Raw genomic sequence first — 14,740 nt, 5'->3', positions numbered from 1 at the left:
TCCCAAACCTTGTTCTCAAGGCAAAGCAGGAGCATCTCAAGACACAATCTGAGTGATGTCTAGTATGGGCCAGAGATTGTGCTGGGCGCAGAGTAGGTATATTTAAATATAACAACAAGATAAAATGAGCCAGATGCAAGCCTCATGGGCAAACAAAAAAACGGTAAGACTAGATTTTTAATGTGTGTCTTCAGGACTTTGTTCAACAGTTTGATTCTCTGCCAAACAGCGTGCCGCACCTGTTAAAAAATTGCTTTACTCAAAAAAGTTGTCTGAAAGATCTCTGGACTGCAATCAACTTAATGTCATACATATCTGCTTCTTCAAAGCATTCTCTTTAGCTCACTGTAGCAATAGAAGAATAAGAAGGGATTGTTTCATCCTAAAGGTAATTGCATGCCCACCACTTCACACCCAGTACACGAGTAAATATAGTTTGCTGTAATTTTATTATTTATCTTATCACAGAATAGAAAACTGGAGAAATGCAACAGGTTTATATGTAGTGGAGTGAAAGAAATTATCCTGAAAATTAATATGTTTAAATGGCTATAAGGTATAAAGAAATGGTATTAATAGTTGACTATTTCAATTCTGTATACGGGCTATTTGAAACACAGCATCTCTGATGGAGGAGGACTCTTCAAGACAATACTAAATGATACACTTAGTAAAATAATGCTATATTATGTCACATCATTCTTAAGATACTCATTTGAATGGACCTAATCACAAAACCCCAAGATCCAAATGCCAAATTCTGAGCCTCTGCGCAAAGCCTAAATAACTTGGTATTGTGCAGGCAACCTCTGTGAGGTTATGTGAGAGACAGAATCTTCCCTTTCTAGTCTGTGGGACTCCAGTTCATTATTCCACAGCTCCAGCTAAACTCCCAGTGATACAATAGGGGCCATGAGCACTGTTCCCTGTGTCTCATGTATTTATGTTTGCAGGTAATCAGGATAGTTGCAAACCTAGTGGCCTAAACCCTTTCCCCTGTTCCACCACAAACTTCTGCTGAGCCACATCTTACTGTGTAGAGAGACCTGACAGGAAATAATACTCCACAGCAGCCTGGTCACCCTACCACTTGCAACAACACCATTGCAATATGGCCTTCCATAGTTGTACTGGGGGGCAGAATTTCACCTTGAATGAGCACTTCAGCAGTGGGCTCTGTGTTTGTCATCTCTCCAGAATACTTAGCAAAGTTAGTTAAAGACACAGGAGAAAAAAATAACTGAACTGTGAATCACTGATAGTGTACTATGCACATTCTAGAGCAGAAGATCATTCACAGTGATAATTCTGAAATACAATAATGACAAAGATGTATCTTCATTGGCTTTGATGGTTTCAATTTGAAAATGTTTAAGGTGTATGAACAGTGGTGCTTCCCCAGGCCTCATCTTGGTTCTTTCCCCTCACATACTTGTAGTTGTGCAAAATAAAGAAAACTTAACTCTGTACCTTTGTATTTTATTGAGCTTTTCTTTGTACAGCTTGAACTCAGACCAATGGAGACAGGTAATCTGAAGGAACTATTTAAAAAAAGGTCACTTTGCAAACCATATCACCAGCATTTTACAAATAGATATAAATAAAATATTAAAGGATATTTTGTACTTTCTACACATGAAAAATATTGAGACACAAGGAAATACAGAACATGAAAACAATCTAGTGGTGAACCTGGAGGTGATGAATTGCACATTTGCCAGTATCAGCTGCAGTACAACTAGAATTAACTTTGGCCTTTTCAAGCTGATGCTTTAACAATGGTCTTTGATTTAAAGCAAACACACATGTGCGCATACACACACACACATTCACACACACACCCTCTAGATCACAGTTTACAGCTGTGTAAAGCAAAAAAAACCAACAACTAACCAACAAACAAAAAAACCACCAGCATGTGGATTCAAGTGATACACAAACATCTGAAGCAAAGTTATAATACATTGATATACAATTAGCCTAATATAAGACATTCTGCTTGATCCTGCATCTATTGAAGCAAATGGCAAAAGCTTCCTTTGACTTTAGTGGTGCAAAATTAAGCCACTGCATTTTAAGGCTGTGTTTCACTACTGCTCTGGTGTTATGGACCTGCAGAGCATAAGTTGCATGGTGTATACACAACAGGATCCTGCAAAATACTGGAGATAACCAAATACGGATCCTTTCAACGTTCGTGAACTGTCCTTGGCTCAAAACACGAATGCTTCTGTCAATTCACTGAGAAATCTACCAGAGATACAAAGAAGGCCTATATTCTCCCCTTTTACGTGAAGAATCATGGCAGAAAAAAGCTTATGTATAAATTCAGAGATACTTCTTCACAGACAATCTAACACATAGCTCCTTCTTGTGGGAAGGACTGATCACAATATGTAAGTAGCTAGGAATATGGGCTGCCAACTATGTGGAGCTCAAAAATTCATAGGGAATCCTAGACCCAGCCTCATGAATCTCCAGAGCTACCTGTGAATAGTGGCAGCTTCTCTTTGCTTTAAGGACTCTCCACTCCAGCAGCAAGGCCAACCTGTTCAGAGGAGAGTGGGAACCACATGGCGGGAGTTAATGCTGAAACAAAGGAGCAAGTCCATTGTGTAGTGAGTTGCTGTTAGAGCACACCATCAACTGCTCCTTAGCTCTGCTGCTTTGGCCCACCTCCCACACAAAAGGGGCAAATTTTATAAAGAGCCCAGGGAGGAGTACAAGCAGCACTGAAGAGTGAGGACACAGGAGAGCATGTCTCAGATTGCCCCTATACTTTTGCTTCCTTTTGCAACACACATTATGGGGAAGCAGAGAGTCCTGACTACTAACTCTGACAGTAGAATCTTATTTTAAAAATTTTCCTTACATTTCCTGGTGCTTTTAACTATATAAGCCCACATCTTATTCTCTTAAATCATATATGGTTGTATCAGAAGACATCAGGAATTAGTTATTTTTTAAGTATTTGTTTGCAGTCACATTTTTTACAGTCAATCCTGCAGTCCTTTGGGAGTTTTTTTCTGAACAAGGACTTCGGATTCGACTCTTAAGTATCAGGCATCTTATGTAAATTCAGAAAGAGAGGACTTCATATACAGGGAAAGTACCAGCTAGGCTTATGGACCCCCAATCACAAAAGTGCTCAATCATATCTAAAAAAGCTTTCCTCAATAGGGATATTTTCCTGAATCAGGTTCATAAACAAGGATATGCTAAGGTATTCATTATCTATCCTTGTTACATGGGGACAGTTATATTCAGCCTCTCTTCTAAGTCACCTGTGTCTCTTGGATTTAGAACATGCAGAAAAACAATGCAAACTTTCCTTTTTATTTTTGTTAAAACGTGATCTACTGCAGACGTGGATGAAAATATGCATGTTAGCTGTAAACACTAGAATTAAGAGTTGGCACTATAGCTAAAATGGTAAGCAGTTGTCTTTGCAATACATGAGAGTCAAGGATTGAAATAGAAATATTCCTATATTGCTAATGAAAGGGAACCTATCAGTATGTAATAATGCTTTTTAAAATGGAATGGAATGTCTCTATGTAACAATTTTATAGTGTGTACCTATAAATAGATAAGTCTATCTATTGCTTAAGAAATAAAGCTGCCCTTTTCAAATACGTCAAGTGTATATCTTTCTCTCTCTTTACTGTCACAGTACACAGTTGTTTGCCCTGCAGCTGTTCTAGTGTTTGGCAATATTTCAAGTAACTTCTCCACACCCATTTTTTGTGCATCTCTCCATCTTTCCGTTCCGAAACCTAAGATCCGAAAGGGCAGATCTTGACGTCATAAAGCCTTAGGAAAAGCGCCACATTTTGAGTGGCATTGGTATGTGTGCAGCCAATCAGAGAAGCATGTAAATAAATTTAATGTGGTCCTTGGATTGTCATTTGAGGAAGTAGGAAGTCTCCTGCTCTAAAACTTCATCTGATAGAGGCTATGAGTCAGTAGCCTTGCTTTTACTTGCACAGATCCTGCTGAGGAGGATTTCAGAATAGACTTGATTTATTGGACCTCTGACATGATACGGTGACTGAGAATTCATTGCATAGTTTTGCAGCTGTGAGAGTTTGCTTTGGCTGTTGAAATATTTCCCCAGCGTATAGGGCCTTGATAGCTTCATTGTAATGGGAGGACGTTCATTGGACATTTTGGATTTCACCACCTGCAAAGGAAGAGTGACATTTGTGAATGTTTTCTATATGCACCTAAAAGGAGATGGGTCTTATTATCCTGTCAGCTGCATGTGCACAACTCATGGGGTAATCAGACCTCGGTTCTTTGAAGACTCTAACTCACAGCTGGTCCCATTCCTTATTGTGAGCCTAGCCATGGTGTAAGATTGAAATCAGTACGTCAGGTACTATTCAATTCGGCCCTTACTGATCAAGGAACCCAAAATGCTTAAACCAACTGAACTCATCTACTTGATACTGTAGCCCTTTCACCACGGTATATTTTAGACTGTCCTCTCTTAACTAGAGATAGCCTGAACTAAACCCCCAGATTCAACCTTTACAGCTCGCCTGGATGTCTTCAGTGGGCCAAATTAAACCCTGGACTCCCCTGAACTGTGGGCAATTTCAGGTCCAGATCAGTATCTGAACTACCTAGCTCAGGTCCGTCTCTAATCCTAGTACTTGAGGCACAGACCTTCTTTGTAGGCTGGACCAGTAGCTTGGTGGCACCACAGCACAGCACTGGAGATCCCCGATTAGATCCCCTGCTGTTTGGATTACAGTAGTAATTCCAGATTGCTCCGGAAGTGGTGTGTTTAGCCTGTGTGGAGATGGGGGATCTAAACAACTTAGACTGGAAGCTCTCTGGGTTTGTACAGCACCTAGCATAATGGGACCTTGGTCCATAACTAGTGTTTCTAGGTGCTATGGTAATACAAATAAATAACCATGACCACGACAACCACCACCACTGCCTGGGAGCTGCATACAAGCTGGCTGGAAAGGTAAGTTAGGAGCTGGTTCCTTCATTGGCAAGATAGGTCATCGTAAAGCAGGATCCTTGCAGGAAAAAAAAGCAGAAAATGTACTAGATTCCAGAGGTTTGCCGCATCCCCAAAGTGAAACAGAGCTATGCTACAAAATCCCTGGGCCTACATAATGTTACTTATAAACAGGATGACCAGATGTCCTGATTTTATAGGGACAGTCCCAATATTTGGGGCTTTTTCTTATATAGGTGCCAATTACCTCCCAGCCCCTGCCTTGATTTTTCACACTTGCTATCTGGTCAATGTACTTATAAAAGTAAAAGTAAACAAGCATCAGAAAAAGGTTCTCAGGCAAATTCATTTGGCACAATTATTAGCCCATTCTACTGAATTTAGTTCTAGAAATGAAAGATCCCTATACGTGGTTGCTTGATTTGGCAGAAGGGAGCTCTGAGTTGTTAATCTGTTTTAAAAATAAAGAGGAGCAAATCATGTGTGATGTAGGTCTAATGGTCCTCAGCTTTGCTTTGTATGCAATAAGATACACACTTGGCTACGGACAGCATTCATGTTTATATATGTGCTTCATAGGGGTTTTGTAAAATGAAATATGTTTGGAATCATGTCTTAGACCAGGGTTGGCAAACTTTTTGGCCTGAGGGCCACATCGGGGTTCTGAAACTGTATGAAGGGCGCACTTCTCGCCCCTTGACTGCCCCCTAGAGCCCCTGACCCATCCAACCCCCTCCCCCCCGCTCCTTGTCCTGACTGCTCCCTCCCCAGGATGCCCCTGCCCCTAACCGCCCTCCTGGGACCCCATCTCTTATCCAACCTCCCCTGCTCCCTGTTCCCTGACTGCCCCGACCCCTATCCACACCCTCACCCCCTGACAGGCCACCCGGGACTCCTGCTCCTATCCAACTCCCCTGCTCCCTGTTCCCTGACTGCCCCCTGGGACCTCTTGCCCCTTATCCAATTCCCTTGATCCCCGCCCCCTTACCATGCTGCTCAGAGCACCAGGACTGGCAGCTGCACGGCCCGGCCAGAGCCAGCCAGGCCGCCGCCACACTGCCCGACAGGAGCTCGCAGTCCCACTGTCCAGAGCGCTGGCGGCATGGCGAGCTGAGGCTGCGGGGGAGGGAGGACAGCTGGGGAGGGGCCGGGGGCTAGCCTCCCTAGCCGGGAGCTCAAGGGCCAGGCAGGATGGTCCCGTGGGCCAGATGTGGCCCACGGGCCGTAGTTTGCCCACTTCTGTATTAGACACTTAAAACCAATGTTCGTATTTAACCAAGGTCATAATACATATACAGCAGCAACCTACGCAAAATAAAATGTGAGGGGAGAGAAAGCATGTGAAAATGATAAAGGCTGAGCAGGGTGAGTGAGAGGGATTGTCTAAGTTTGCAAAAGAGCAAGTAGTATCCATTTAGGACACTAATATATTTTAAGGCCTATTTGATACAGCTAAGCCAAGAGAAGCAATTTGTTTTCATGCTATTCCTGCAGAGGTTCATTTTTCTAAATTAGTGCCTCAGATCAAGTAACTATTCTGAAATGATGCTACCTTGAACCAATCACCCAAGCTACATTCCTGATGAGAGTAATCTCCAAGGAATGCAATTTAGTATTCATCTTACAGCTAGCCACTGATTAAAATACCCAAATCCAAAGGCTGCCAGTTTCTATTTAGTATACATTATTCCACTACCATTAAGTTATAGAATAAATCTACATCAGTCCTAGCTGCCATGAAGGTGTAGGGTCATTTTGTGTCCCCTGGCCCATAAGCATGTTGAGCAGAACAAACTAATTAAAGATCAGTTTGCATATGTTGCTTTGGGCCCCTGGAAATAGCAGTGGCTGTAGACTGGCAGGGACAGGAGATGCAAGATTCTGAGCCCTCACACCTGGAGATCAAACTAGTTACATGGAGAGATTCTTCTCCTACAGTAGTTCCCAGCTCCCTCCCCAGTCACAGCAGGGCTTGTAGCCATGGTGCTATGGGCTTCCAGGCCATTGTTGTGCTCTGGGGCCTCTCAGAAGGATCAATGAAGTTAACAGGAATTCCAGGTGCACTACACCTCACAGGATCAGGTCCTTGGTTTACCCAGCAAGTGTAAACAGGCACTAAAGGTTAAATGAGAGTGGCTGAATACCAGGGCCGGCTCCAGGCACCACCTAAGGAAGCAGGTGCTTGGGAGGTCAATACAAAGGGGAGGCAGTCATCCGGTATTGGGGCGGCACCAGGGGCGGCTCTAGACATTTTGCCGCCCCAAGCACGGAGAGTCCGCTGGTCCCGTGGCTTCGGCGGACCCTCCACAGGCAAGCCGCCGAAGGCACCCTGCGGCGACTGGCAGAGCGCCCCCCCGCGGCTTGCCGCTCCAGGCACGCGCTTGGAGCGCTGGTGCCTGGAGCCGCCACTGGGCGGCACGTCCGGGTCTTCGGCAGGAATTTGGCAGCGGGTCCTTCAGTCCCTCTCATCCTCTTTGAGCTGCCGCCAAAGTGCCGCTGAAGAGGAAGAGAGGGAGTGAAGGACTCGGCTTTTTTTTTTTTCCCGCTTGGGGCGGCAGAAAACCTGGAGCCAGCCTTGCTGAATACAATCCATTTCTCTTGTTCAAAATTCACAAAATGGCCAGCCTTCCATTCCCAGCCTCCCACACAGCTGTAGCTGAGTTCAGATGTCACGGGGTGTGGGTGTGGGGCAGCATTCTACTAGGGGGTTAGGAGTCACTTTAAGTGAAAAAATGAAAGTAGCAAGCAGTGGATTTAATTTCTCAGTTGGCTTCATAAAGCCTGAGAAGTTCTGGAGTTCTACACAATGTTGTTCTGTCGGTCCTCTGAGACAAAATGCCATTTTCACAGCGCAAACTGCTTATGAACTCCAGGATACTCCCCCTCCCCAACCCATTGCTATGATGCAAAAATGAACTGAGGCCAAGGCTGTTAAAACTAATGAGGTATAAAACCACTCAGAGGGTCTCTGTGGATGTTACTCAGTGACCTAGACTATTTCTTGGTGGCTAGTGAACCCCATATTAACCTCCTCCTGGGTATACCTCTCCTGTTCCAGTCACAAAGGCCTCTCAGCGTCAATAACAGGATTTTTAAAATAAAAACACAGCCAAATTCCACCTTGACTTATACCTCCTGCAGCTACACTGTTCATTGGAGTCCCTCGGGATGGCTGAGTTTAATCCGTAACGCTAATTTGTACGGGAGCTCACCCAGAACTACTTAAAAAACAACAACAACAACAACAACCACCACCACTGACAGCGTCTACCCAATACTGCACAAAGCAGACTGGAAGCATTTCACCCAGATATTCCCCAGTCTATGCTACAAAGGCTAATAAGGCTACAACACGGGGTCCATGCTGCAAAAGTCTAGGGAAACAGAAAGGAACTGTAGTGGGCCTTGAAGAACACCACCTCTGAGTTCTAGCTCATTAAGGACCAGACTGTGGTCTGCGCTGCTGCACATCTGCATGGTGATGTGTATATTTTATATATAAGGCTACGTTTTAGTCACGGGTATTTTTAGTAAACAAAAATTCACGGCCCTTGACTCGTCCATGACTTTTATTAAAACTACCTGTAACTAAAGCTTGGGGGGAGGGCCACGGGTGCTCGGAGGAGGGGAGGGAGTGGTCCGGGTGAACTGCGGGTGCTGAGGGAGGTGGCCCGGGACCCCCGCTGGCGCTGGGAGGGACGGCTGGCGGGGCTGGAAGGGGCTCCTGACCCGGCTCCGCGTCCCTGCAGCTCCGAGGTGGTGGAGGGGCACAAGCGCTGGCTGCTGCAGCTCCCATTAGCCAGGAACCACAGTCAGTGGGAGGTGTAGGGGTAGGGCCTGCTGGCAAAGGCAGCACGCAGCACAGAGGCCCCCTTGGCCCCTCCGCTGCCTAGGAGCTGCAGAGCCATGCTAGTGGGAGCCCCTCACCCTGAGTTAAGCATCCCCCCAACCCACTGCTCCTAGCTCTGAGCCCCCTCCCTCACAACCAAACTGCAGCTCGGGCAGCCCCTGAGCCAGCACCAGCCGCTGCACAAGTCACAGAGGTCATGGAAAGTCACTGAATCTGTGACCTGCATGACAGACTCGCAGCCTTAATTATATATATATCTGGGGTGGGGAAAGGGTGAGAAGGAGAAAAAGTCCCTGTGGGATTTCTGTGTCCTTTCCCCAATCACATGGGCAGCACAGGATGGGGGAATGGGAAGATTCTTGGCTCCAACCCAAACAAGACCATGCTTGTGAGCACTGCTGCACTGGCTCACCAGGGGATATGTGCTGCACTGGGTATAGGACTGATGCCGAATACATCAGTCCCAGAGCTTTCCCAGTGTTTTCACACAGCAGAAATCAGCACTTTCACCCAGCACTCAAGGCCATGTCCAGCCTTTATAAGTACAGCTCCCATTCACTGAAGTGGGAGCCCTATGCACATACCTGTATCTGGAGAGAGGGTTTGACCCCAGAGTGAGGATCACATTAAAACAGGTATCACCTTAACCAAAGGTAAGTTGCATTTATTCTTTTCTTGAAACATTTAGAAGGCAAATTGGAGCTGCTTGTATTGACAGTAGACAAATTCCAGAAATCTTGTCTAGGGGGTGGGGTGGCAGTTGAGCTCCAAAACGTATCTAGGATTTTCTCCAAATGAAATAGCTTGTAGATTCCTGTGTCTAAATGTTGCATCAGGCAAGGCTATAGCACCATTACAGTCAGTAATGAAACTGCAGGGGTTTCTTTCAGCTGCTGGTTTCTTTCTGACCAAAAGTCCCTGAATACCCTCAGCATTTTGAAGTGGTATTCCTAGCTACCCGTGAAGCCTTGTAACTCTTGGTTTACAACAATAAACAAATAAATAAAAATCACATCTTTTGGTGCATCCTATTTTCCTACATATTTGACTTTTTAATACCAACTTCTGCCCAGTCTTTGTTTACTTATATTATTGTGGACTTATTGCATCTTTGATCTCCTTTTTAATTGTGCAATATAAACAGTCCACACAAAGTTGACTCTTGATTTATGAAAGTTCACAATTTTAAAATGGAAAGTTTTATTCCCCTTGTGAGATTTTAGTGAAATAAAGCAGTGAATTGAGGCCAAGTCTTACTGGTTGTCTTTGAGTTTGTAGTCCTGATTTTCACAGCAGAAATAATTTTGATTTGGAGTCAGAGTCTAGCTGTTGAAGGGAAATGAGTTGATGACCCAAAGCTCCCAGTACTGCTCATTGTGTTTCTTAAATTCCTAAGAGTAGGATGGTGAAATGCTTTGAAGTAGCACATAGACATTCACTGAAACTCCTTTAAAGCTAAATGCCTTGATGGAATGTTCAGACTCCCAGCAGATTAATAATTCAACTCTGGAATCCTGGCACAGGCCTCTCATACTAACAAATTAGCTTCACAGAAACTTTGGTGAGACCTTAATGGAATTCTATGGTACTTCTCTTGATGACACAAGAGAACTTCCTTAAATCTCATATTCGGAATTATCACAGTCAATTGTGAGGCAGAGGGTGCACCTTTATAGATCACCAGGGAAGAATGTCTTCTGGTTTCATTCAGAGCAATGCTTGAAATCAAGGGAGCACTTCTCTGTTTCATATATTTATGGCACTAAAAATGCAAATACAAAACTGATCCCTCCTCTAACAGGGCTAACTGTGAAAAGACACAGCAGACACTCAAAATATATCGGAAAGGAAACCAGAACAACTTAAAATATATCTTGTTTTTCAAATTCCCTACTTTCTCTGGATACTGGTTTGGCAGCCTCCAGGTTGATTTTGTGCCTAGTTTCAATAGTGTGCTTGCTTGTTCTTTTTTTATTTAAGTCCTGGGCTGCTGTCTCTGAAATTTCTTGAGAAGATTCCCTTGAAGTTCCTAACCAGGACTCTAAACAATTGAAGAAGAAACTGTCCTCAACTGCCGCTCATCTCATTTTACAAGGTGCATAGTTAATGTTAGGCCAAGAGTTTAGCTGTTTATTTGGTGCTCCATAGATGCTCATGCAGGATACACAGGTTCAATAATTATTTAATACTGAGCCTTAGTGCATTAATTCAAACAACAGGGATCAGTATAGCACCCCGAAGTTAATAAGCCCTCAGGCGTACTGGAATGCAGGTGGCTTTATGCAATTCTCCTGCACCCCTCCCAATTCTGGGGCTTGTCAGTTTGACCCTTGGTGGAACTTGGAGCTCCTCTGACTGCTCCACATTGCAACCAGCTTCTAACAGTCCCTTGGGGCAATGGAATGCAGCACACTTTGAACATGTCCTAACACAAACCCAACACCAAAAAGGTTCAAAGGGGGTGACATACTGTTAGCTGAAGTGATAGCCTGAAATGATGCTAATTCACTTGCATCCAGATTCAGTACAGGTGACACCAGGAGGTATGAGTTAATTACACGTCTCTGTGCCAGCCTGGGGGATTCACTAAGCAGGGCAGGGTGTGGTATGCTACAGACCTCCCCAGGGTTTTCCAGGGAAGCCAGTTCAGTTTTCAGCCAGGGGCAGCTGCTAAGAACATGGCCATGCCCCCTCCCGAGCCTGCATCATTCACTCTTTGGGCTGACTGGAAGCGCTTGAGTTCTCTGCTGGAGGGGAAGCTACAAACCCTTTGCACAATTGCAGCAACCCATCTGGTGGGCTTTCCATTGCCAAGACTTTGTACCTGTGCCATCACAACGCTGAATTTAGTCCAGTAAGTGTACAATGGAAAAGAGAATTCCTTCAGGTATACAACCAGAAGAGAAAACTAGGGCCAAAAGTAAGACTATGCACAGACAGGAGCAGTTATGGTACCTCCTCACAACCCCTCTGCCAGTGCAACCCCTCTCCCTGTACACACCCTGCTACAGGAAAGTTCTAATCAGACAACATACTCATAGCTCCCACGCCCTCACATGAGAACATGCAGTGGCAGATTCAGAATGAGTGAAGTTAATTAACCAGCTAAGGAAGACTTAAGACAAACAACTGGTAGATCTATGAGCATGGTGACAGTATCAAAATAGGTAGACTGAACAGATCCAGAAGAAACAAGATAATACAGTGCAGAGTAGAGAAGCTCAAGAGCCTGGAAACAAAGCCCTGCACAGAGAAACCTCTTTCCATTAGTTAGAAGTATATTTTTGGAACAGCAATTTTGTGATTCCACTGGGTTTACATGGATAGGACTCCATTTTTAGGGTATTTCTGTTTTATATTTAGACCTAGATTCTTAAAGGTATATAGATGCCTAACCCATTGGGAGTTAGGTACCTAAATACCTTTGAGGCTCTGAACGTTGGCCATTACACAGCTTCCGTTCCCCTCCATGGTGACCTGCATATATCTTCACATGCATTAGAAATCTTTTCAAGCTTTATTTAGGTCTACCTTTGATCCACTACTATACACTATGCTGTATATATTTTCACTATAGCATCTGACAGTTAGAACCCCTTTTAAATACTTAAATGAGACCATATAAACAATAAATGATTACCTCATGGAAATGACATCCGCACTTCCCTTGCAGAAATTCTTTGTAACGTCCCATTGTGATGATGAAAGTATCGACCACCTCATAGCCATATCTTTTTGCAGTATCCAGAATAACCAAATTTTCATTCCATAAATTTTGCACTTCAGTCTGTATTCCAAAGCAAAAAAATATCAATGTTATTCAGTAGTATAGTACACTGACTGATTTCAATGGTAGCAGAATCTGACCCTAAAGTAATGGCAAAACTGCAGAATTGGGCCAATATTGAATGAAATAATTATACTATTTTCTACACAAATTATAGCAGTTGCATTATTGGAAATAGCTATTGCTCCAAGGCTTTGTTAGATTTTGAAGCAATTTCTCAACACATGTATTGGTGCGTACAAAGACTAAAAGGAAATTATTGAATTAGCTCTTCTTTATACAAAAGAGTATATCATGTACAATGAAGTCAGGCTGATTTTAAAAAGAATTAAGCTTTAAAATTAAGTAATACAATAGTAATTGGCACTTGCAAAATTATATGTGGAAGCCCTCCTATGAAAGAAATTAAGTCTCGTAACACTAAAGTGAAAATCATTAAAGGTCCTATTATAAAGTAGTTATTGTCCAGTAAAAGACATGTTTGGCTTAAAAATCACAGGTATTTGAGACCATTGTCTTCGACAGGAGTTGTCACATTCTGCAGTTCCATGAGTCCCCTCAAATCAGCAACACTGAGGAGCAGCCTAGCATTTGTCAAGACATGGCAGGGAGGCCGTGAATAGGAAGCGTTAGCTGTAAGTTGTCAAGTGACTGCATTGTACGTTGTACAGCAACCTCAGACAGAAAGGTTTTGAGCTGAGGCGGGGTAATCCTCTTGTCCAATGCACCCAAACCATGCTAGTGAATTGGCTTGAGACTCAGATATTGAAAATAAGAGGAATGTTTGGACAGAAGCAGTAACAATGGACTGCAGTTAAATCAGATTGTTTCCCAGAGTTCTGTGGACTAATAAATAAAACCAAACCACAAAGTTGTCCCTGAGAAGGCTTTTCTCAGGGTCTGATCTTACCTATCTTGTATATATTCTGTGACTGACTTAGGGGCATCATTTTTCATGATGTTTTAATTGGTGGTTTTATCCTGGTGGTGCCTGTCTCCTCTCGGACCCTTCTTGTATAGATATGGAACTGAGGCACAGAGAGGCTAAGTGTCTTGCCAAGGTCACATGTGATGTCTATGTCAGAGCAGGGAATTGAAACTGGATCTTCCATATTCCCAGGCCAGTGCCCCAACCACTGGCCCATCCTTCTTCCCCTTACCTATTTTAGGCCCGAATTATGTTGGTTTTCCCACCCAGTCCTCATTTCTATTGAAAGGCATGACAGGGCTAAGTAAAGAGAGGAGCCAAATAAAGGTAGACTGGGACAGTTTTGTTGCTCTTGTTCCTGTGTCCACTCATTTTCTCCCTAAAATGGAATAACCCCCTTCTTGGGTCCAAATGGAAGTCATGACAATTACATCCATTTTACACTGGAGCAAAGACAGTTGACTTGCCGAGGGCACACTGAGTCAGTAGCAGAACTGGAAAAAAAATCAAGATGTTCTGACTATAAACAGCCATATTTAGGGATAATCTATTGCTTTTCAGTTGTTGCTGTCAAAGCACTTTACAAAGAAGGGTGAACAATAACACCCCTACTTTACAGATGGGGAAACACAGAGAGAGAGAGGGAGAGAAAGAGAGTTTATCTGGCAGACCTACAGTCATGCAGAAAGCCATTGGCAGAACTGAGAATAGGACTTGGGTCTTCCCGCTTTCACTCCTCTGCCCTGCCTCCAGGACTACACTGGTTAGGGAAGAGGGTCCATCCCTCAAAACTGCACCCAAAATGAATTTTTGTGATTGACCCAACCCAGATCTTGTTCTCTCCTTCAGAGCCTCTCATCTCTTCCCCCCACCTCTCAAATGTTACAGAACTGGGAAGACATGATAATCATGATTATGATAAAAGAATGGTTTAAAGTTACCATCGCTTATTGTCTTATCTGTTTCTGTTAGACTGTAAGATCCTTGAGGGAGGAGCTATCATTACTTATGTCTTTTACCGAAGTGAGAATTATCATCCACACTCTATTATCTATGGTAGTTTATAACCAACATAGTAAAAAATGTGTCCCTCTGCTACTGTGGGTGCTTTTGATCTTATTTAGAATAACCATCTGACTCTATTAACACACATTGAAAGGTCCAGGTTCACTAGGACATTCCAGCTGCCTTGAAATG

At 43.6% G+C, this 14,740-nt stretch overlaps 1 protein-coding gene across 1 annotated transcript in view; it reads right to left on the bottom strand.

Annotated features, from left to right (window-relative positions):
• Positions 1-1,463: 1,463 nt before the first annotated feature.
• Positions 1,464-14,740, bottom strand: part of CPED1 (cadherin like and PC-esterase domain containing 1) — a 221,739-nt gene continuing 208,462 nt past the window's right edge. The window contains exons 24-25 of the mRNA XM_039518767.1: positions 12,469-12,615; positions 1,464-4,183 (exon numbers count right to left, since the gene is read on the bottom strand). Of these exons, the coding sequence (XP_039374701.1) occupies positions 3,956-4,183; positions 12,469-12,615 (375 nt within the window). The 3' untranslated portion in view covers positions 1,464-3,955. The remainder of the gene's footprint in view (positions 4,184-12,468; positions 12,616-14,740) is intronic.

Source organism: Mauremys reevesii, linkage group 1 (assembly GCF_016161935.1).
Source record: "Mauremys reevesii isolate NIE-2019 linkage group 1, ASM1616193v1, whole genome shotgun sequence".
NCBI classification, from domain to species: domain Eukaryota; kingdom Metazoa; phylum Chordata; order Testudines; family Geoemydidae; genus Mauremys; species Mauremys reevesii.
Note: the sequence above shows the minus strand (reverse complement) of the source record. Positions and strands in the feature narration are given on the sequence as shown.